Here is a 23589-nt window from a genome sequence, read left to right on the forward strand (position 1 = left end):
CTAAGTAGGTGAAAAGATGTGTATAATTGGTTTGTGTGCCCACGTGGAACCCACTGAAGCTCACAATGAGCCACAATGTTCAAACAGCATGAACAGGTGCTCCACTGTTCTAATGAAATCAGAATTGCAAGTTCGTGCCATTTCAAAACTCTACTGTCAAGATTTTTATAATATTGTAGAATATTATATGTCACTGTTAAGACCTGTAACAAATATAAATGATACTCGGGAGGAAATTAAACACAATAAATATGGGAAATGCCTGTTATTATTCGGTTGAGAAGCTGTTATCATCCAGTCTGCTGTCAAAAAATCTGAAAGTTAGAATTTATAAAACAGTTATAAGTATTACCGGTTCTATATGGTTGTGAAACTTGGACTCTCACTTTTTTATTTTATTTTATTGGGTTATTTTACGACGCTGTATCAACATCTAGGTTATTTAGCGTCTGAATGAAATGAAGGTGATAATGCCGGTGAAATGAGTCCGGGGTCCACCACCGAAAGTTACCCAGCATTTGCTCGTACTCTCACTTTGAGAAAGGAACATAGGTTAAGGGTATTTGAGAATAAGGTGCTTAGGAAAATATTTGGGGCTAAGAGGGATGAAGTTATAGGAGAATGGAGAAAGTTACACAACACAGAACTGCATGCATTGTATTTATCACCTGACATAATTAGGAACATTAAATCCAGACGTTTGAAATGGGCAGGGCATGTAGCACGTATGGGCAATTCCAGAAATGCATATAGTGTTAGTTGGGAGGCCAGAGGGAAAAAGACCTTTAGGGAGGCCGAGACGTAGATGGGAAGATAATATTAAAATGGATTTGAGGGAGGTAGGATATGATGATAGAGACTGGATTAATCTTGCTCAGGATAGGGACCAATGGCAGGCTTATGTGAGGATGGCAATGAACCTCCGGGTTCCTTAAAAGCCAGTAAGTCACTGTTAAGAGATGGTAAATCTTCAGAGAAATATAAACATTCAGACTGGGGTAAATTTGACAATATTCTTTCTTTATAAAACTCAGCAATAAGTTTCATAAAAGTTAGTTTTTTTTTTTTTTTTTTTCAGTTAGGATATTAATTTTAGAATAACCTTATTTAGTTTGGTAAAATATGCAATAAATATAAAATGTCTCAAATATTAGTTTCCCGAAATTTTGTTAAACTCTGGAATTTCCCTTATTTTTAAAAACCCATCTGGCAACCCTAGTAACAGCATTCTGTAAGTAGAGATGCAGCATATGAAAATTGTGCGCAAATATTATAGCTCGGCTTGTTTAATGAATGGGAAGCAAGGTATAGTCTGTGGAGGAATAATTTTGAAATATTGAATAACAAAAACTTACATGAATAAATCTTAGTCTGCAGCATTTGTGAATTGTAAGAATTGCTACAATGTTTATATTTAATGCTTCATCCCTGGTGTAGTCAGCCCCATACTCCGACCACCTTTTTACTCCCAGGAAAGATTCTAGTACTCATTTTGACAGGAGGCTGAGTGAACTCCAGAGCTATTCTGGAGGTTCTGGCAATGAGAAAACCTGCCTCCACTCGGGGTTGAATCTAGGAATCTCATTGTAGACTACAAATATACTGTATAGTGGCATAATTTATATAGGTTTTAAATGCTGGTTTTCGTAAATATAAAAACAATGCTAGAATGATTATATTATATGCATTACCATTTTATATAAATTTGTGCAAAATTAATTTTATGTAGTGTGTAAAACTGTATAATTGATCAATTTTGTGTGTAATCAAGGAAATTAATTGGTTTCATTTGTCTGTAATTTCTTCAAGAAAATAAATAGTTATGAGCATCAATATTGTTTATAATATGGTAAGAAATGCACAAAGGTATATCAAAATTTTCTGTGACCATGACAGTAATGTTCTATTCTGAAGTTATTTCTTACTGTACACAGGGTGCTTTCAGGAGTGTTTTGAAAGTGCCCTTATCACTTCTTTTTCTCGACACTGGGTGTTAGAGAAAAAAAAAAACATTGTTACTAAAATGTGTATGAAGAATCAATTGGTGGTACTTCAGTTTTTCAGGACAAACCGGAAGTAAGGATAACCCGTTTTAACTTTGAATTTTAAAATGAGAACCTGGGTTGTGTAAGGTATGTTTGGATAACACTTTTAAAAGAAAAAGATTTTACTAAAAATCTCTTTTTCCTAAATTCCACTCTTCATTCACGATCACAGAAAACACAAACATAACTTGTAAATATGGCATCTCAGTTATTGTGATATTGGGAATATACATTCTCATTTTATAAGTTCTAAACTGTCCATCACCCTGTGTTAAACAACACTGTGATCTCTTTCCTACATTCTGGTTTTCATCAGGGACTTCAGCATTGCTGAGTCTTTAAGGTCTTACCTTGTATGCACCTGGTAGACGTTTCTTTAATTTGCCTGCACAAAAAAGAAGTTGTGTGACTATAAATCAGGAGATAGGAACTGCCAAGCTACCGGTGCTCCTCATTCAATCCACCATCGAGAGAATAATTTTATTGATTAGCAAGTTGCTGAACCACCATGAGTGAAAAGTGAGCTGGACAGTCATCTTGTTGAAGCCACATTGTTATCATTATATCAAAAGGAACATCACTGAGCACTTGGTATAACATGTGGAAGTCTGCACATGTTGCACTGCTCAACGTCCCATCAAAAAGAATGGTCCTATGACATGGTGTTTGAGGAAGCCACACATACTGGTTTTGACTTGACATAGCCAATATGGATTAACCGCAGACTATACTAAAAGCCAGGTTATGAACCGACTAAACCGGAAGCAATATTCTGTTGCTCTCTTTCAGAGCTCTGTTGCCACATAGTGGCGCGAGATTCAAAGTGTGTTCAGCATTTGTCACCAATATGTTTAAAATAACTGTGTGTTAACTAAATATATCAAGATATATTGTAGTAATTTTTATTTTATTTTGAGTTATAAATCGAATTTACTATTTAGCTATTTTTGTACATCAATAATAATAATTTAATGGATATGATCTTAATTTTATATTTATTCTGATTGAGTCATGTACGAGTATATTCTATTATTATTATTATTATTATTATTACTTCACATAATATATCAATAAGCAGATATACAAATCTAAAAGGAAAACTCGAGCCAACTGAGTCATTGTTCAAAATAAATAAATAAATAAGAGTATTCGGACACTATTAGGTTTACTATTAATTTATAGTACACACAATGTGGAAATTAGAATAGTTAAGTCACAAGCAGTGTCTCTGCCGCTTGCTGCCCTGCTTCTTCTACTGATGTGATGCCTCCATTTACACGTTTTTATCGGTAATGCTTGTATACAGACAAAATCATTTCTCTCTCTTTTTCGACTTAAAAAACCCGTTTTTTTTATACTGTAGCACTCGGCAGAATTTATTAGCCTATTCAAGTACTACTGTCTATAGTTCTCGATAACACTATCAACAATATTAGTAATTAAAATTACTGTTTTAAGAAAGCACGAGCTAATGACGCTGGTACGAAATGTGACTCGTAATGCACGTGGTACTGCAAATGAACTGGGAAGTTTGGCTGCACTGTCTCCATGATCTCGTTGCCAGATTTTCGTTAGCAGACATTTTCACGTGAGGTCCAATGAAAACCTCTGTTCTCCATCTCCCCTCCACCCCTCACACTCAACGTGTCATCACTGCACAGGCTACCCCTCTAACCTGCACTTTCCTCTCGCCCAACCATTTCCTGTGTAGTCGGTTCATAACCTGGCTTTTAGTATAGTAGTGTAAGGTATGTTTGGATGTTCATCTCCCCCCCCCTTTTTTTCTTGTAAGGGGGAGGGACCGGAAGGCTTGCACTGCAGCCTGAGGTTTATTGTGCTTACCACCCCTATTGTGTGAATGATTGTGTAGCCAAACAGCCTCGCTTTTGTAAAAGTAGCCTACAGCACGCTGCACCATGAACTTAACCTGGGCTATTGTATGGATGATGATATGTGAATTAATGATGGCGAAGTGAATTAGAGGTGCAGTGCCGAAAGTTACCCACAATTCTGCTTCAATTAGTTGAGGGAAATCCCCGAAAAAAGAACCCCAACCAGGATTTGAACCTGGGCCTGCTTGTTTCATGGCCAGATGTGCTAATCATTATTCCACAGCAGTGGACATCACTTCCCCATTACTTTTGAAAGTGGCCTAAAGTACTCCACAGAATGCTGCTCTGGAAAGCACCATTCTTGTTCATGAACCAGTTGCAGAAATCAGATCTTGATGAAGATGGACATAGTATGGATGGAAGTGATTATCAACAGTAATCTCACTAAAGGTTTTGATTTATCTAGAGAAAATCAAAACTCGAGTGGGATTTAATTGACTATTACATGATTAGAAGAAAGTATATAAAGATTAGAAGTAACAAAGTACTCCAATACAATAAAATATTAATTGGCTTACGAAAATACAACTGTCTTCAAATGTATTATTGTACCATCTCAACATTACGCTAGATGGCAGTAGTGTTTTATGATTGTTTTCTTGTTATCAGTTGTGCCAACTATGGAATTTTCATTGAACTCTATGGACGGTTACTAGGCAAGAAGGCTTTGTTGATTCAGTTTCATTTTTATTAAAACATTTGCATTCCACTTCAATCATCCGGATCCCAGTAGTCAACATCACTTGACAGATGATTTTCAGTAAATCTTAGTATTAAACAATCTCTGATATGTGACTATCCATAATATCATATAGCAGAAGCTATAACAAACCTAACCTAAATAATGTAAACAAGTGTTAGAAAAGTTTTAATTAGGGATGATGAAATAAACAAGAAACGTTTTAATTAATGATGATGAAATAAAAAATGAACATGAATAATTTTAAAAGAAACTATTATTGAAAGTACAATTTTCAAATTTGAATGTTTTAGTGGTTGGTGGTTCAGTTGATGTTATATTGGACGTATGTGTAAAAGAAGTGAACTCGTTGATGTACATGGTGTATCCCTCAACTTATTCAGGATTTCCGAATAGTGCTCTTCATATATGACCAGTGATCTTTATTAATTCTTGTTCTTGAATGCCAATGCGAGTCATATTTGAAAGTGCTGTGCATCAACTGGAGTAGTTTGTAATTTTCTGTTTTTTGACGTCCAGACCAGTGCAGTTTGAAATCTTGGCAAACAAAAAAAACAAATGCTAGGGTAGTGATAAAAATAAACAAATGCTAGGGACGCGATAAAATTGTGCGATAAGCAGCCATGATTGGTTGAAAGACGTCCTTTCGTACAGTTTTATTGGTCAAAAGTAGTGTGACGTAGTAAAAGTGTAATAGTCTTTGAGAATTCTCCACACTACCACAGTACAATCCTGAGTTTGAAGGCACTGGTCCTCAAGGAGTTGTGAGGATTAACACCTCTGCAGCAAGGGTGTCAGTGCTTCTTCACAGGTCGTTAACAGCCTGGCTGTATGCACATGATTAGCAAAATGTTGGAAAACATTGTAAGAGTGATGGACGCACTATGGATCTCTCTTTGTAAATACATATTGCTGCTCCGCAGTTCCAACAGCATTCTCCAAGTATCATCAGCTTCTTTGTTTGTATAAAGTATTTTCAAAAAAGCAAAACTGTAGATACCACACTTGCTATTGGAAAAAAAGAAAAAAAAATTGACTGTCATGCAAAATAAGAATGTCAAACCTGACTTGTTGATCAGCAATTAACGTGCTTTGAAGGCCTGCAATATCAGTTCTGAGTAGTAGGTAAATTCAAGTAATCCCATGACATTTAAGCAGGTTTTATTACTGTTGCCATAATCTTAGGTTTGGATGTTTGCAAACTGTTACTTGAAGGAAAGGAATGTCTAGGGAATAAATTATAACATAAAAATTGAAGTAACTATCTTTTGTTCTGAGATATTTGACAAAGAAATTGGGTGATTCCCTGATATTCAAGTTAATCCATGATAGTCTCTACCAGCGGTCATCAGCACAGTGCATTCTCAGGCTAACGTCTCTTACCTGCGGATAAGACAGTGCATCCGTGGCTGCTGGTGGGTATGCTTTTTATCTCCCTCTTCTGCACAACAGTGCATATTACAATACACTCCTTACCCCTCACCCATTTCAGAGAGTGCTAACGACTACTGGTCTATACCAAAAGAGTTTTATGGCAATGAGAATTAGTGTTCCCAAAATCAAAATCATTTATTGTAAATTTTCAGTGTTGTGTAGTGTTCGAGAAAAATGAGTGATATGGGTGCATTCTGTATATTAGGCTGTATTGAAAAGAAAAGTTTTAGAATTTCAAACATTAGTAGCATTGATATGTTGCATTATGATGTTATAACAATGCACAAAAAAGAATGTGGTCTCGAAATCCATTTTTCACCGAAGCACAGTCGCTTTAAAACTTGAAATATAGTTGAGAGTTTTTTCATTTTTAACTTAACATATAACAGAAGAGCTTTCAGGTTCTCCTTTCTTGTCACGTGGCACATAGTTAATTCAAGATTAAGGGTTGAGGTCATTACAATTGGTAACAGATAGAACTCGTGCCACATCCCATTTCCTTAGCTTTAGTTTATTGTGGGCTGAATTACAGAGAAGGTGCTTTTATAAGTTTAAAGAGTGAGAAGACATAATAAATATGGCTCCTTCTACTTGCTCAGCTTTCATTGGAAGACTTTTAGACTTTGTACATTTCCACAAAAAATTTATCTGAAGGATTTAAAATTTTAATTGAATTTTCTGTGAAAATGTATGTTTCACTGTTGTTTAACATCAAGAGCAAGCCCCATTTTGAGGATGATTCCAAACACCTTTTCTTAGCTGCTTTTCTCAGTTTTTGAAGGATGATTACAGAGATATAATCTGTAATGTGATATCAAGAAATGCCATTTATAGGCACCTGAAAATATACTGTTGACAATACTAATGACAGAATGTGAGGTTGTTATCAGTGATAATAATTATTCAGGCAGGCGTTCTCAATGCAGTAGGAAGTAATCCTATGGAAATTCGTACCTTCAGAAACTCGAAACTGAATTTCTCAGTGCAATACAACATAGACATGACTGATTTGGAACAGAATACTTATTATAATAAAATTATAGACCCTCCAGCCATAGCACAGTCTACTATATACAGTCACGAAGCTTGGGATGATTTTTTGCAATTCTCGCGATAGTTGCTAGCCGCTTTGAGCGCTGTGAGTACTAGGAACAATAGACTGTGCCACAGCCATCGTGATCTAATACAGGCCGTAAAGCAGACCATGTAACCCGCTTAACCCGATCACAAAGGGCGGCATTTCAACCATATAAATTATTTGGAATGCATAAACAGTAACATAATGTTTCTCTAAAATGTAGTGTAATTCCATTAATAAAATTTAAAAAATCATTATGAGACACTTCAGACATAATTCATTTGCGAGTTAAGGTGTAATATTATTTATGGTGTGAAAATTACGTTGTTCGTATGTGTAATACCTGCCTTTATTTCGATTAAATATTGCGAAATTCTTGTACATTCATTTATGCACGATTCAATAATTTTCAATTGCACTGCACGGATATTTAGATATGTTGAAATTATAGGTTATGTTTACTGTACCAGTTGCACCTTTCTGTCTAAATTTAGTGATCTCCAATGCCTTGCCATTCATATGAAAATTATAGTCTATGTTTACTATATTTAACTTATATTCCTAAATTCGCAAGTATATATTATAATTGTCTGTATTTTAATACTACAATTGAGTACTGAATTATTGTATTTATCTACTACTTAAGTGACGAAGTAACACAATTGTACGTACACTAATTTCATAGGAATGGTATGGTAAATGTTTTGTCTAAAATTAAGGAAGGTAGATGTACTAAATTGAAATCACAATATAAATTCTTTTTTATTAAACCTCAAAATAGCTTCCATTCTTAACTTAAAATGTTGAAACGAACAGATTATGTTAACATGTAAAATTCTCTTCACATTAAAATAACACAGTTTTGTAATTATTTCTCCAACATATTATGCTACAAGAAGTAAAGGGAATGTACGGACACATTACACTAAATAAATCTTAGCAATGATACGCAATAAAGTTATAATGTAATATTTCACTGAGCTCCATACACTGAATTAGAAAACCCGAACAAACATTACGACCTGGTCTAGATCGAAAAGGCATTGACTGTGCTGTATTTTCCATTTTTGTGAAAAGCTATGTAAACTGTGAAATGTTCGTTATTGGTTGTAATAACTGTAAAAAGGTAAAGGTATCCCCGTAACATGCCATGAAGGCACTTGGGGGGCATGCTTTCCATAAATGGCTAAAATACAATAATTTGAATAATAATATGGTACAAGGAGTCGTTTGTAGTACTATAAATTGTAAGAGAAATAGGTTAGAGTTATTCTTCTTCTGAAAGATCCAGGAAGATGAGTTTATAGAATATAATATATATTTTATGAAAATAATATATAAACCTTATGTGTTTCATATTTCAATAGTGGAAGGAAGATGTTAATTTTTTCAAAAGAACACTATATCAAAAGTGGGTAAAATACTTTCTATCGTCTGCTAAGGAAAGGTCTGTGATGAGGCGATAGTAGCGATCCTGGTGGTGAGCAACTATCTACGTTTGCATATTTAGCAAGTATTGAGCTTTGTGACTGTATATACTAAGACTGTGGCTGTAGCCTGTCTCATTAAAACATTTCAATTGTAAGAAATCATGAAGAGTGAGTATAGTCCGGATCAGCTTACTTAATACCCTAAGGGTGAAACCTAACCATTTTTCCCGTATTAGTACATATGCTAGTGTATTATGGTAATTTTCTAGTTTGAAGGTTGAATTTTCTTTTGCCAACTTCGTTTCGAATTTCAGTACTGAGAAATACTACAACTGGTAGTAATTTTCTAACTGTAATGTTGGCAGCAGGAACAGCTGTTGTCGATAGTACAAATTCTGAAAATTTAAATTGTTCTAGATTTCTGATCCTATTACTGGAAGCTAGTTAAATTCGAAGATAATAATAATTAAGTAATATTAGCATTATATTAATACATAATAGTTATTTTATGTGTTGCCTTGCGGTTACAATTCAGGATTATAGTCAGAGAAGTGTACATAAATAAAACATACGGTGTGATACATGCACTTAGGTGATCAATGGAAAATGGGCACAGAGACAGAAATTATAACAAGAATAGCAAAATTATTGGGAGTATGTATACATTCGGTTTTCGGAGTTTGTACTAATCAATTTATATGATTAAACAAAATATATTTTTAGGTTAGGTCTCATGAATCATAAACAGTTTAGTCAAAGCAATGAATTTCATATTGTCAGACAAAATACATGTTAATATTAGATCATATGAATCTACTAATTTACAACATAATGTGCGAGAGGTCCAGGAGGAAAATATAGGCCTACTCTTTCACAAATAATTGAATCATTCAGAAAACTCCTCTCAACATAAAGATGAGATGTGGCAAATAAGTAAATAATAGTGTATTATTATTATTATTATTATTATTATTATTATTATTATTATTATTATTATTGCACTTGGAATTGTGATTTTACTCTCTTTGGTGATATCTGGTATTAGTTGGCAACACTGAAGAGACGGCCAAATTAGCCTGTTAGAAGCTGCTCTTAAGTGATCCTCACTATATGTTCCAAACATAGAAATTCCCTCATTCCCATGACAGTTAAAACCTTTTAAGGACCTACACTGCCCACAACATATGAGAAGAAAGGTGAATAGTTTGGTTTTAGGAAGAGAAAGTAATCAGAGTTGGTGATTCAAACGAATAAATTAATTTAGTGGAGAGTGGGTAGGATGGAACTCAATAGCAGCCACCTACAGTGAGTTCTCAGTTGATGTAGCCTCAAACACATGCTCTGTTTAATAATATCAGTCAGATTACACAGTTTAGATCTGGAGAACAGTTCAGAGTTATAGTCTTTGTCACGCAAAGAGCTGCAAAATAGTGGACATAAATATCAAATTGTTAAAATTTTAATTCAATTGTGCTTCGGTCAAACTCGTTTAGGACCTCCAAATTTGGTATGTACAATAACTAGGTTCTAATGAAACTTTTTTTACATTATTAGCAATTTGGGTTCTAAGAAAAATTTTAACCCACCATTTTCGATACAGCTACAGATGCCTCAAACTAGGAAGCTGCCTGGAGAGGGGCAGTAGTACAGCTAACAAAGGGGGCCCACCTACGCTCCGATACCGATGTATAGTCATATTATCTGAAAAGTTGACCTCTTGACAATGTATTCAAGATACATCCTCCCTATAATATATTGATCAGTATTTTAATACTTAATAATTCGTTTAATGTTATTGGTGTTTATGATTTATTTTCTAATTGCAAAGATATATTCATTAGTATAATACAGTATATGATTGACTTAAATGTTCCATCGTTCTTTTAGTTATATGTACCCAGATTATAGCGTTGTCATTAAACTTCAGTTTTTCACTTTAAATCAAGGTAAACATCACTTATCTGCACAATATGAACAAATCAATAAAAGGAAGACACAATTGAGTTTCTATTTAGCCATTCCATAGGGATCTCCTTTACTCCCGATAAATCTCCATCTGAATCGCTGCTTACTTCTTATTTATTTATTTATTGCTAGTAAGTTTCAAATGAATAAAAGTTAATACAATATAATATAAATTAGTCCACCTCAGGAGGGGATTCCAATACAAAGAAAAATAAAATTGAGAGCGAATAAATTAGATTGAAAAGTGTTAAATATCTAAACCAAATTATAAATCCAATAGAAATTTTTTAAATTTCTTCTTCATCTCTAGACTCCCCACAAAAATGATTAATGCAACTGTCCACGGCTTGTTCTATTAGAGGAATCTGCTTCACATATTCCTCTCCATATTTCATGAATTTTTCACATTTCTTCTTCAAAGACTCTTCAATGATTTCATTATTTTTTTTCCCCTTGTCAATGCTATGACGTCATCCATTTTGAATGTAGTGTTGTTTGCAACAATCCTAGTTAATGTCATCTTAGAAATTCCTATTGCTGCTGCCACTCTTTCCTGCATCTTCTTAACATCCATGAGAAATATTCCGGCTTCCCTTTCTTTTTTCTTGAATTCCGTCACATTATAAATCATCTCGCGAGTTTGACTATGTAGAACTTTGCCCGATAATGTACTACTCATCATAATAGAAGAAGTACTTTATCACAAACGACAGTCACACATAGCCGCATTCTTATACACTATACAGCCTTCTCAACTGTTATTAGAACTGAGCTGTACCGTTCTAGTCCACAGTGCACAGCAGTAGGCGGACAGTGGTAGGGGAGAAGTGCTCTATGTGCCTGCGCGAAAGAGACAGCTTGCTAGTTTGAGGCATCTGTACTGTATATACTTTTCACATTTAATAATATGTCTGTTTTATTTTATTTATTTTTGTTACAGATCTTAGAATTAAATCTGGACAATTGTAGGAGTACCAGCATTGTTGGCCTTAGTGACGATTTCACAAATCTGGAGTCATTAAGTCTTATTAATGTGGGCCTCACAAGTCTCAAAGGGTTTCCAAAACTCCCCAACTTGAGAAAGGTAATGTTCCATTTCTTTGTAATTGTTACACTTCATAAAGGATGTAATTTTATGTGAATGTGTCTTATACATATTCTGCACCCAGAATTTGTATACAGTAATAATAGTAAAATAATGATTATGACTTATGATAATAATCAGCTTTAAAGGATTTTTCTCTTAACCAGTTCCAGTGGTGTAACTACATTTTATTGAGTTCCAGAAATTAATTTAATGGTTTCTTTCTTGTTTTTGTGTCATTAGGTGGTCTACATTTAGGATTTTTTGTTTTGGTTTTGTTTTTAATGTTATAATATGTTATATAAATAGTTTTAATAATGAACCTACTTGATCCCAAAACAAGACTAAAAAGTGATTAGCTACAGCATAAAAATACCAACTTCACCTCAAAATGTTAAAATAATTACAGTATTTATTTGTTTTGGCTGTCATGTATATTTTAAGAAAAGTCGCTTGTTAGCAATCACTTCAGTATTGTTCAGCAATAATTTCCTTCCTCTTGTCATATAATTGTTCATGTTTATGAGAAAAACATATGCAATCAATGTTAATCATTAGCATAGATCACTGTGTACCTGATCAGGTTATGAGCTAAAATCATTCTGTCTGTACAGATATTCTGAAAGTGATATTGAGGTGTACAAGCAAAAGGTATTAAGTGCACTTAATACTCTTTTCCTGTCAACATTTTGTTTGTAATGGACTTAATAATTTGTGAAGTTTCATTACTAAGGAACTATAAGAGTTAAGACTTAATTCGTTTTCTCAGTAGACAAAGCACAATTTGTTGTATTAATAACTCATTTTTCGCATTTTTGGACTTAATACCTTTTCCTTGTAAGCCCATGATTTGGTTGAGAAGCTTTTGTCATCCAGTCTGCTCTCAAAAAAGCTGAAAGTAGGAATTTATAAAACAGTTATATTACTGGTTCTGTATGGTTGTGAAACTTGGACTCTCACTTTGAGGAACAGAGGTTAAGGGTGTTGAGAATAAGGTGCTGAGGGAAATATTTGGGGCTAAGAGGGATGAAGTTACAAGAGAATGGAGAAAGTTGCACAGTGCAGAACTGGGTGTATTGTATTCTTCACCTGACAATTAGGAACATTAAATCCAGAAGTTTGAGATGGGCAGGACATGTAGCACGTATGGGCGAATCCAGAAATGCATAAAGAGTGTTAGCTGGGAGACCAGAGGGGGAAAAAGAGCATTTGGGAGGCCGAGACATTGATGGGAGAATAATATTAAAATGGATATGAGGAAGGTGGGATATGATTGTAGAGACTGGATTAATCTTGCACAGGATAGGGACTGATGGCGGGCTTATGTGAGGGTGGCAATGAACCTTCGGGCTCCTTAAAAGCCTTAAGTAAGTTTCTCTTTTTGCCATGTATAAGAAAATCTGGTTATTTATAGATCTGTGGAATACGTTTCTATTTGCACACACATATCTTGCTTTCTCTAATGTAATGCATGCAGTTAGGTTTTTTGTTGCAGTCAAAGCTTACAACTGTACGGCCCAATTCTATAAAACTCCTGACTCAAGATCAACTTTGATCGAAGATCGAAAATTGAACCGAGTTCAGACACTTCTTCTATTGTATAAAACTTTTCTGCAATCAAATTACCTTGGTTCAAATGCAGTCTAAACTCACGTGAAAAGGATTTGGCAACACCGCATAAACACGTGAAATATGTGATGCGCGGACCATGTTGTACAGGTTTGTTCATTGTTGCCAATCTAGCGACTTTAAAACTCTTTTTCAACAGCAGTTTCTTTTAAATCTTAAATAGGAATTTAGCGACCATTTTAGCACCCCATAGTGACAAAATTTAATCTTTCTTTGTTGATAATGAGAAATCTAGTGACTTTACAACTACTTTTTGGCGACTTTCCGTACATTCTGTTGGAGACACTGGTTTGTTTTGTGCAATGTAAATAATAGCGGACAATAAGATGGTTGACTGTTCTCCAAATTGTTATCATGTTATGGTGTTTGATACTGCTAAACATAATAAAGCTTTATAAAACGACAATTTTCGTTTAGTAATACAGTTATTTGAAAATTTATGAATGTACCTATCAAATCCATTAATAGTTAATAGTTGTTATAAACATAATATAATTATAGGTTATGTTATTTGATACTGCTGAACACGATAGAGCCTAATAAAATATAAGATTGTTTGTATATTAAGACAAGAAATTGGAAAAAATATATATAAATGTAACTCCCATATCTATTAATATTAATAATAATCATAATAGGCCTAATGGATATTTTATTTGCACAATCTGTCACTCGTATACTTCAAACAGAAAAGAAATAACTAAACTTAGATCATTTAACTTAATTGGAGAAATTTCTTCAGTCAAAGTTGACTTCAGTTTGAGACAAATTAATCTCAGATTAGACTTTATACAACACAAAATTCCAAGTTCAGCTAGAATGAGGATCAATTAACCTCTGATCTAAGATTAAATGGTTTATACAATCGGCCCTACATGTAATACATCTTAAGTCAAATCCAGGTCTATTTTACTGTATGGAATATGGGAAAAGATGTAACAAAAATGACATGATATACTCTGAGTATGTCCAGAAGTATTCCTGTGCTGTACCTGTATGAGTTCAAGTATCATACCAGAGACTGTTAATACAGAATGAGCACTTGTTTGGGTCTTCAGGAGGGAAGAAATGTTCTCGAGAAATTTAGATCATTATATAGGACTAGTGCCTATTCAGCATCATGATGCAGTGAGTAGTTGAATCCATTCTAAGCACATATTACCTCCTTACTACTTGGACGATAGTACTCCTCCGTTGAGGCACGTGGACATGAGGCTGGCAGCAAACTGATCAACTTTGATCCTCTCTGGATTGTTATGCCGTGGATTTATTCATTATGTCCAAAAACGTGTTTTTATGATGTGTTTAATTTCATGTTGACTTATTTTCAGCTGGAATTAAGTGACAATCGTATATCAGGAGGACTGAATCTTCTTCACACGAGTCCAAAGTTGACACATCTCAACCTAAGTGGAAATAAAATAAAGGATTTGGATACTCTAGAACCCCTGGTAAGGGTGATAATTGAAATACGATTTTAAAGTGTGAAGCTAAATTTTAAATTTATCTTAGAAACAGTCATTGTATATTCATAATGTAATGTATAGTTATAAAAATTTTAATATAAGAAAATCTGTGTTGTAAATATATTAGAGAATCATTCAGGTATTAAGCTTTAAATTTCATTTACAGAATTACTATTTTAAAGATATAAATGTCTTCTCCCTCCCCCTTTCTATTATGTTTGCAGAACTTAAATAAATTCTGCATGTTCATAACAATTCTTAGGAATCCTAAGCAGTTGGAATACGTAAAGAATACCAGAAATTAGTAATATAAAATTAAAAGAGAGAAGAGGTAAAAGAAAAACAGAATGAATGATGACTAGGGCTAGGATTTTGGTGACCTATAAATCATGGAAAAAAATGTCCTAAAACAATGCATTTATGACCTAAAAATAAAAAAAAATGCCCTAAAATTTGATCTGACATAATTGGCTTAGTAGGAAAAGAGGTTTTGTACTACTTAATATTTAGACTAGTAATTGAATTAAATTTTACATAATTTTTTCTAAGTAGTACACTTTAATTAATTATTTTATCTGATATAGTTTCCATGTATGATCGTTCACCTCTGCTTTGGCATGTGGACATGAGGTCAACAGTCAGCTGGTCGGCCTTGGCCCTTAATGGGCTGTAGTGCCATGGATTTACTTTACTTTTAGTTTTCATGTAGTCAAGGCCACTCTTATCCGGAATTAGCGGGTATAGAGGAGTTTATATTGAAGGGTTGGTTGGACTGATACATTACATGGGGTGTACTACGTTAAAATGGCAATATTTATGTAGAAAAACGATTAAAATATTATACACAATAATGGGTATTAATGAACAAAATATGTAAAGAAAATATCAAAGAAAATAAATATTATTTTACATTAATAATGGGGATTTATGGCCAAATTTAATGAAAATGCCTAAAAAATGACCGAATAAAACAGAAGATGCTCTTATGAGTTGAGACAGGGAAAAAATGCAAAAAAAAATGCCCAAACAAATATGTCTTAAAACACTCAGTTTATCACATAACATATAAATACTAAAGCAGTAACATTTCTGGCTTACTAGAAAAAGATTCAATTTCATCAAAATCCTAGCCCTAATGATGACACATCGGTAAAGGTGGCAAGAGGTCTGGTGCTAGTGCCAAGGATCATAAACCACTTGATTCGTCAGAGACTATCCAGAGTGCAGCACAAGCAGTGGGTGTACATTGCACTTGTAATGAATGATGGAGAATTGTTGATGTCACAGGGTAACCAGAGTACCTGGAAAAAACTCCTATGTTATCTGGACTGCTGGAGGGTGGAGTGGGATTTGAACCCAGGCTTTCTGGCTTGTAAGTCCCAACATGCTAACACTGAGCCACTGTGGCAATTAAGTTATTTCTGTTTTTGTATCTTTATTTGCAGAAGGAGTTCAGGAATTTAAAGAATCTGGACCTTTTCAACAACGAAGCAACAGCTATTGATAATTACCGAGAGAAGGTCTTCCACCTCATTCCCAGTTTGAAATATTTAGATGGGTGAGTTGAATAATTTAAATTCGTTGGTAAGTATTTTACATGGATGTGAGGTGAATAAAACAAAAGGTACGCATTTTGTTCGGCATTAATATTCTATCTTCCTGAAACATAGAGAGGTAAACAATTGTATAACCTAAATATTTATTTACAAATCGCCATTAATAGTGACTTCATGTTTCTAAAACTACATTCTCTGCATTAAATTAATTATATGGCTATTCCATCTCAAATCGACCGAAATATAGAGAAATTTGGCCTTACAATTTCTAAATACAATAAAACTTTTTTTGTACGTAGAGAAATGTGATACAATGCTTTGTGCAAAGTTTGAGGCATCAGAACTTCATAGTGTTTAAATTAAAAATATTTAAATTTATCGTATTTTCATAAACTTTGCAACTTTAAACTGTTGTAGCTCCGAAATCCTTTCACCCAATGATCAAAATCATGGTTTATTTGATGCTGAGAAATTAAAGTTTATATTGACATATAAACAGATTTTCTTACTTTTTATGGAAATGGAGATATTTAGATTTTTCCTCATTAAGGCGCATTTGGCTAGGAAAAAATATTGTGAATTTATTTCAACTCAACAATAGGATTTTCACTCAACACAATATTCGTTATAAAACTCCGACGACAATGACAATTTACTTGGACTAGTACGAACAACAATGAACTGTTAATCTTAACTAATATTTACAAAGCACTATTTACAAATCAGAACTATCAGTTCTCAGTTCACAGTTCTTCTATCTCATTCACTCGAGTTCACAGTATCTCGAACCACAGACCTTCAGAGACAGTTCACTGTACTCGAACTCAGGTCCCTCCAATTGCGGTCCGCTGCACTCGAACTCAGTCCTTCGGATGCTGATGCAGTTACGGACGCACACTTGAGTCGAACTCCGGTACACAAGACTGGCTTGCTTACTGACTGGCTGACTAATCAACTGAAAACTGCTGTCGTTCCTTCGCGTCCTTAATTTATAACCACAGCGACGTAGCCTCGAAAGTTCCCCGCGTCTCTAGAGATGGCACTCCAGAAAAATTCAGAGCCCTCTCCTCTCTACCAGCACCAGATGCGCGCGCACTCTCTCTCCACACTCTCGCCGCGTTGGCCCTTTCCCCTCTCTGCCGTGCGCCATCCCAAAGTGCTCCGCGCGATCTTCTCTCTTGCGGGACGCTGGTCGTGAGTTCGAATCTCACGTCGCTGTCACAATATTTTAAAAATATATAGTTAGATTCTGCATTGAAAGTACAAATAAACACATTTTTTACTGATGGTATGTTGATAAGAAAGTATTGAAAATATCAAATAAACAAAATAAATAGTATGTGCGTGAACTAACCAGCTGACTGTTAGGCGGGAGCTACCCGAGGTAAGCAAGGCCAGGAGACAAACACGTGATGTGTCTTCTAGCAGTCATGGCTGTGCTAACTTTATCACAAGTTTTCATAAACACAGGAGTAAAATGACGCCCAACGCTCGCTTATCTTCAGCTCTCGGCCAGTGTGTGTGGTACTGCGCCGTTCAAGTCTAGGCGTGTGAAAATAATCTATTTAATACCCTCGAAACTTATTGCCATACCACTAAGGAAACAATACCGAATCCCTCTTAATAATGTAAGGTTTTTTTCTCAATATTTTTTTTTACATTTTTACAAATGGCCAAAAAGCCTAAAAGCAAGTAAAATCAGATTATCTGTCTCTCTGTGTACAATAAAAATAAGGCTTACTTCTTAACATAACCTACCAAATGTCAGCTTCAAAATAAGCTCTCGTTCAATGTTCTGCAGTAAATGATTCCAGAGTTCTGAGCACTGAAAGAGGCTTGTTTTTATAAAATACGCTAAATTTGTCGCTCAATAATACGAAAACCGTTTGACTTTCGATGGTATATTTTTGAAAATGCACTCCCCTCAGCACCTTGTATAAGTAGGGAAAAAATTAGAGTATTAAAAAAATGCGAAGTTTTTTACTGATCGATTTCATATGGAATAGCCCATATGCAAACTTAATATAGTTTTGTTACTAAAAGGAACTTTCATACTGTTTCTTTCCACTGGAGGGAGACTTAAATCACAACTTGGGCATATGTTATACACATAAGTTACATGCATCATTGATGCCCAAAAAATATCTCAAGGGAAGCCAAAGATGAAAAATGTTCTATTACTGGAGGGGATGGATGCTTATTTTCAATTTGTCTGTAAATGCTTGCAGGAAATACATTTTCTATTGGCAGTACCTACTCATTTTCATATTTCTTGTCAAGGTTGTTGTGATCCCTCCCTCACTCTCATAGAATGAATTTACTCTGTTATTGGACAGAATCTAATATGACCTGGCATAAAAACTTATTTGTTGCAGAATTTATATACAGGGTGTTAAACATTTCCAATATTTTAGGAGGTGATAGTATGCAACGAAACAAGAAAATAATGTCTAATGAACATGGGTCCTACAACACATACTTTCTGAGATCTGAAGACTTGTTCATAGGAAGTTCTCAATGTGACGTCCATTCATGGCAATGCATTCCTCTGTCCTTTGGCATAAGGAATCACGCACTCTTTGAAATGCACCTGATTGTTCTAGTATGTGCTGAATGCATTGAAGATGCAATCTTGTAGTGTCTGCACATTGTTGATTGGAGTGATGTAGACCAATTCCTTCATATGTCCCCATAACCAAAAGTCTAGGGCAGTTTTTTCTCAAACTATGGTCTGCTGACCACCTGTGGTCCTCGAAGTCTGCCCTTGTGGTCCTTCAAAAAGAACAGAAGAAAAAATAAAATTCAAACGAATTGCGTATCAAGTGCAATCACGTTACACTTTTTCTCCCAGTATTGACATTCTATGAAATTTATTACCCTATCTGTCTCCTGACTTCCCACTCTACTCTCAGCAACAAAAGAGGGATTTAAAGCACTATGAACGTGGTGTTTCTTGCCATCTTTTCCCTGCACATCAGCTGACGACATGTGGCTAAGTACATTGCCATAACTTCCAGATATATTCTCAAAAGTAATTGAACTAAATCTCTCTCTACAAGGTAATTCTTTGATTGTTCTCAGTGCGCATGAGAAAAAAGTGTTCGAGAGGAAACTTGGTTTGTGGGTCAGTTCCGTAAAATAGAGGATTTTTTCACTATTTCCAATCCTAGAGTCTTCTTTGGTTGAAAATTATTTCGTTATTGGAAAATAATTGTGCAATGACTGTTTGCATCTCGAAACTCTGAGGTCACAATTTGAAACTTATTTTTAAGTAAATATGACAAATTTTCATGGGTTCATTATCCCTTTCATTGCGATATTGAAACTAACAGACTTTCATTGAGTGAAAGAGAACAGTTAATTGAACTCTAGAATGACACCGGACTTAAAATGAAATTTCAAGCGGAAGGTATGGTTAATTTCTGGACTTCATCACAAGTGAAAAGAGAATACAGTGAACTGTACAATGGTGCTGTACAGATTATAATTCAGTTTGCTTCTACGTATCTGTGTGAGAAAGGTTTTCATCACTAACTGTAATAAAAACAAAGTACCGAAATAGACTCAATGTATGTGACGATCTCAGACTTAAGCTTACCAGCATACATCCAAATATAGAACAACTGTGCAAGAATCGACAGGCTTATCCACCTCATTAATGTGAGCACCAACATTTATTTTGTTTAGTTAATAAGTTAAAGATTATCCAAAGTCTAATAGCCTTGATTTATTAAAAACACGAAAGTGAATTTTTTTCTATTAACATTAACTTAATTAGTTAATACTAATATAAAATTAAATGAATTAAATTAATTTTAATTAATTAATTCTGTTTTAAAATATAAATATACTGGTATTAAAATATGCTACGAAAATGATAAATTTGCTTTCGAAGGGAACAAGAGTAAGATGGTCTGCGGAATTGTTCTGACTTAAAAAAGTGGTCCCCATTTCAAAAAAGTTAGAGAAATGCTGGTCTAGGGGATTTAGGTTTCGGGAACGAGCAGGCTAAGGTGGAGAGCTTCCCTGACCAATCCAATTGTCCTGAAATGTCTGTATCAGGTGTTCCAGCACATTGCGGAGAAAATGTGCTGGTGTGCCATCGTACATGAACCACATCTGTAGCCTTTGCTGACATGGCACATACTCCAGTAAGGTAGGCAATACGTTGGTAAGAAAGTCCTGATAATGAGCCCCAGTTAATCTCTGTGGTAGCAACAATGCCTTATTAATCTATTGCCAAGAACGCCTGCCCATACGTTGATCGAGAATCAGTTCTGATGCCTTGTTTCTTCAACTGAATGGCGATTTTCATCAGCCCACACATGCTGATTACGAAAATTCACAACACCATCTCTGCTGAACCCCGCTCATATCTGCAACCAAACTTTTGTTTTCAGTATTTCTTGTGATGTATCAATATTCTATGCAAGGGGTGTCAACTACGGTATGATTATCTGGTACTCTGTTGTATTGAAGGCAGAAAAATGCATTGTCATAAATGGACGTCTCATTCAGCACCTCCTATGAACAAGTGTTCAGATCTCAGAAAGTATGTGTTGTAGGATCCATGTTTATTAGACATTATTTTCTTGTTTTGATGCATACTATCACCACCTAAAATATTGGATACTTTTTTTTTTTAATGCAGGCTGACACACGAGGATTTATAGTCGCTTACGGAGCTTGTTTCCAAAGACATTTTAAGCAAAAGATGTCATATAAACATTTGTCCTAATTGCAATATTTTCAGAGTTACATTAATTTGAAATTGTTAGTGAAATACCTTTTTTCTTTAGTTTTATGGGGGGGAAAATATTACAAATAGAGAATGAACTATTCAGAAATGTAATTCCTTTAATTGACTAGTGTTCTGAAGCAAAAAAATGTGTTGATAATTGCTTTGTACAAATTTTATTTTTCAATTTTTGACTAAAAATGACATCATTCTTACGCACTTATGACAAAAATTATTGCAAATCATATGACTTTAGGAACTTGATTCTTTACAGCTTGATTATGCATTCTAATGTACAGTCTTAAAGGATTTACAAGAATGGCGTGATTTGTGACAATTGTTGTGATAAATGCGTAAGAAGAATGTAATTTTGTAGCTAAAAATCGAAAACTGTACGAAGCAATTATGGAATTCACAACACATTTTTAGCTTCAGAATACTAGCTAATTAAAGAAATGATACTCTGGATAGTTCATTCTTTATCTGTAATATTCTTTTACCCTTAAAATTCAATAATGATATTTTACCAAAAAAAAAAATTCAAATTAGTGTAATTCTGAAAAATTTGAGATTATGACAAATGTTTATATGACATTTTTTGCTCAGAATGTCTTCGGAAATAAGCTCGGTAAGAGACTGTAAATCTCTGTGAATCACCCTCTTCTGGTTGGTTTTTAAAAATTAAGTTGGTTATTTAACGACGTTGTATCAACTGTTCAGTTACTTAGCGTTTATGTGATTTGTGATAGCAAGATTGCTTTTGGCGACATGAGGCCGAGGATTAGTTTTACGGTTGGGAAAACATGAAAAAACCCAACTAGGTTGTCAGTTCAAGGTTCGAACTTGTGCCCGGATGCAATTTTGGTCAGAAGGCAAGAGCCTTGGCCGACTGAGCTATGCTGGTGACCTATCTTCTGGTTGTTACTCAGTCTTCATTATTTTCATATTTTCTCCAGATTGGTAATCCTACAAAATGTCATCCTCATTGGCATCCATGTTATTAGAAACTCGATACTTATTGAAATCCTTCACAATTCACTCCCTGCTAATTTTATTTCATGCTGTACAGTAATTATCCACTTGGTTAACAACTGCATACTTGGAATTTTCATTTTTCCTGTTGGAGTCGGAGCATGATCCCCTTTAAGAAACCAGTCATTGTAGTCTCTGTTGAGGTTATCCTTGTAGGGGTTATTAACAACGACGTCTAGCACTCAAAATCTCTTCTGGGTTAATAACTAAGTCAGTGTTCATTTCTGTTACCTGCCTCTTGATTTTGTAAATTGTGTGTTCACGATAAGAATAAAGAATTAGCTTTTCTCTTCCCTAACGAAGCACCTGATCATCATCCGTACATAACTTCAAGCCAATGAGCCACCCATTCCTGTCATCCAGCCCTTCCCTTCTCCTTTGCTCCAATTATAACACTAGGAGGTAATAGGGATATCCTGAACTAGCACCAACAGATAGCGCACGTGTATTTTGAGGGATGCGCTTTGCATGTGCATTTGTTTTTCAGTTTATAAACATTGAGAATATACGTAGTGTATTAGTATGTTAAATAGTCTTAAAAACAATTAAAAATGGCAAATTTTTGTTATGTTCCTTTATGTAAAATCCAGGGAAAGCTTTTTGTCTTCAATCGGGTCCCGAAATATTCTGAATATATGCTTTAAACCTTAAAAAATATAAGTAATAAAATTGGGCCTCGAAAGTGCTAGCTATTAAATAGAAGTAACTACTTCAAGTAAGGAATTATTGACTACAGTTTCATTTTGGAAGAGGAAAAAGAAAAGTTAATAAAAACATATGCAACCTCGACAGCGAGCTATGTTAGCTCAGTTACATTATATGAAGTAGTTGTAGGAGTCTCCGAAGTTTACGCCTGCAGTAAACTCTCCATAAACTGGAATGTTTATTATCCAGGATGATTCCTAGTGAAATCCATTTCATGAATAATGTATTTAATGTACTGTACCCTAATTATTAAAGCCATGTTTTAACTTGAAATTTTCAAAATCATCCCACACAGTATTCAAAACTGCATGTCCTTAACCTACAAAAGACACTACTAATCGTGATACTATTGCGATCATATTATATCATCCTATTAAAAATTGCATTTGATCTTTCTGCAACTACAGAAAAAAATACAAGGAATTCAATCTCGATAGTCTCTTCCCTATAAAAAAAACACATTGGTGGCTGCATATCCTGTTTTTAGCGTACGGTTCTTAAATACTAATTATTAAAGAGGGCAATATTCACTTTCGACATATTTCCTATTTTTTTTATTCGTGCATATTGTTCTCAAAGTTCTCATTTAGGTTTATGAACATTCAATTTGCTTGTATCTATATTCTGCATACTGCAGACTTCCCCACCCATCTCGAATCGCTCAATATTATACAAGTTTACGTTATTATTGTAAATTAAATTAAATTATGAGGTAAGAAAATATTGAATTATATTAAATTATATTAGGTTATACAAAATAACTGTAAATATAATTTTGACACGCACAGAAAACCAACAAGCGGGAAAACGTAATCAACTGTAGCATATGACAAAA

At 34.5% G+C, this 23589-nt stretch overlaps 1 protein-coding gene across 2 annotated transcripts in view; it reads left to right on the top strand.

The window, feature by feature from the left end:
• LOC138691108 (acidic leucine-rich nuclear phosphoprotein 32 family member A-like) overlaps positions 1-23589 on the top strand; it is a 64968-nt gene that overhangs the window by 23212 nt on the left and 18167 nt on the right. For both annotated transcript variants that reach the window (XM_069812827.1, XM_069812826.1), the window contains exons 2-4: positions 11485-11628; positions 14589-14708; positions 16169-16281. In XM_069812827.1, the coding sequence (XP_069668928.1) occupies positions 11485-11628; positions 14589-14708; positions 16169-16281 (377 nt within the window). The remainder of the gene's footprint in view (positions 1-11484; positions 11629-14588; positions 14709-16168; positions 16282-23589) is intronic.

Source organism: Periplaneta americana, chromosome 16, assembly GCF_040183065.1.
Source record: "Periplaneta americana isolate PAMFEO1 chromosome 16, P.americana_PAMFEO1_priV1, whole genome shotgun sequence".
Classification (NCBI taxonomy): Eukaryota; Metazoa; Arthropoda; class Insecta; order Blattodea; family Blattidae; genus Periplaneta; species Periplaneta americana.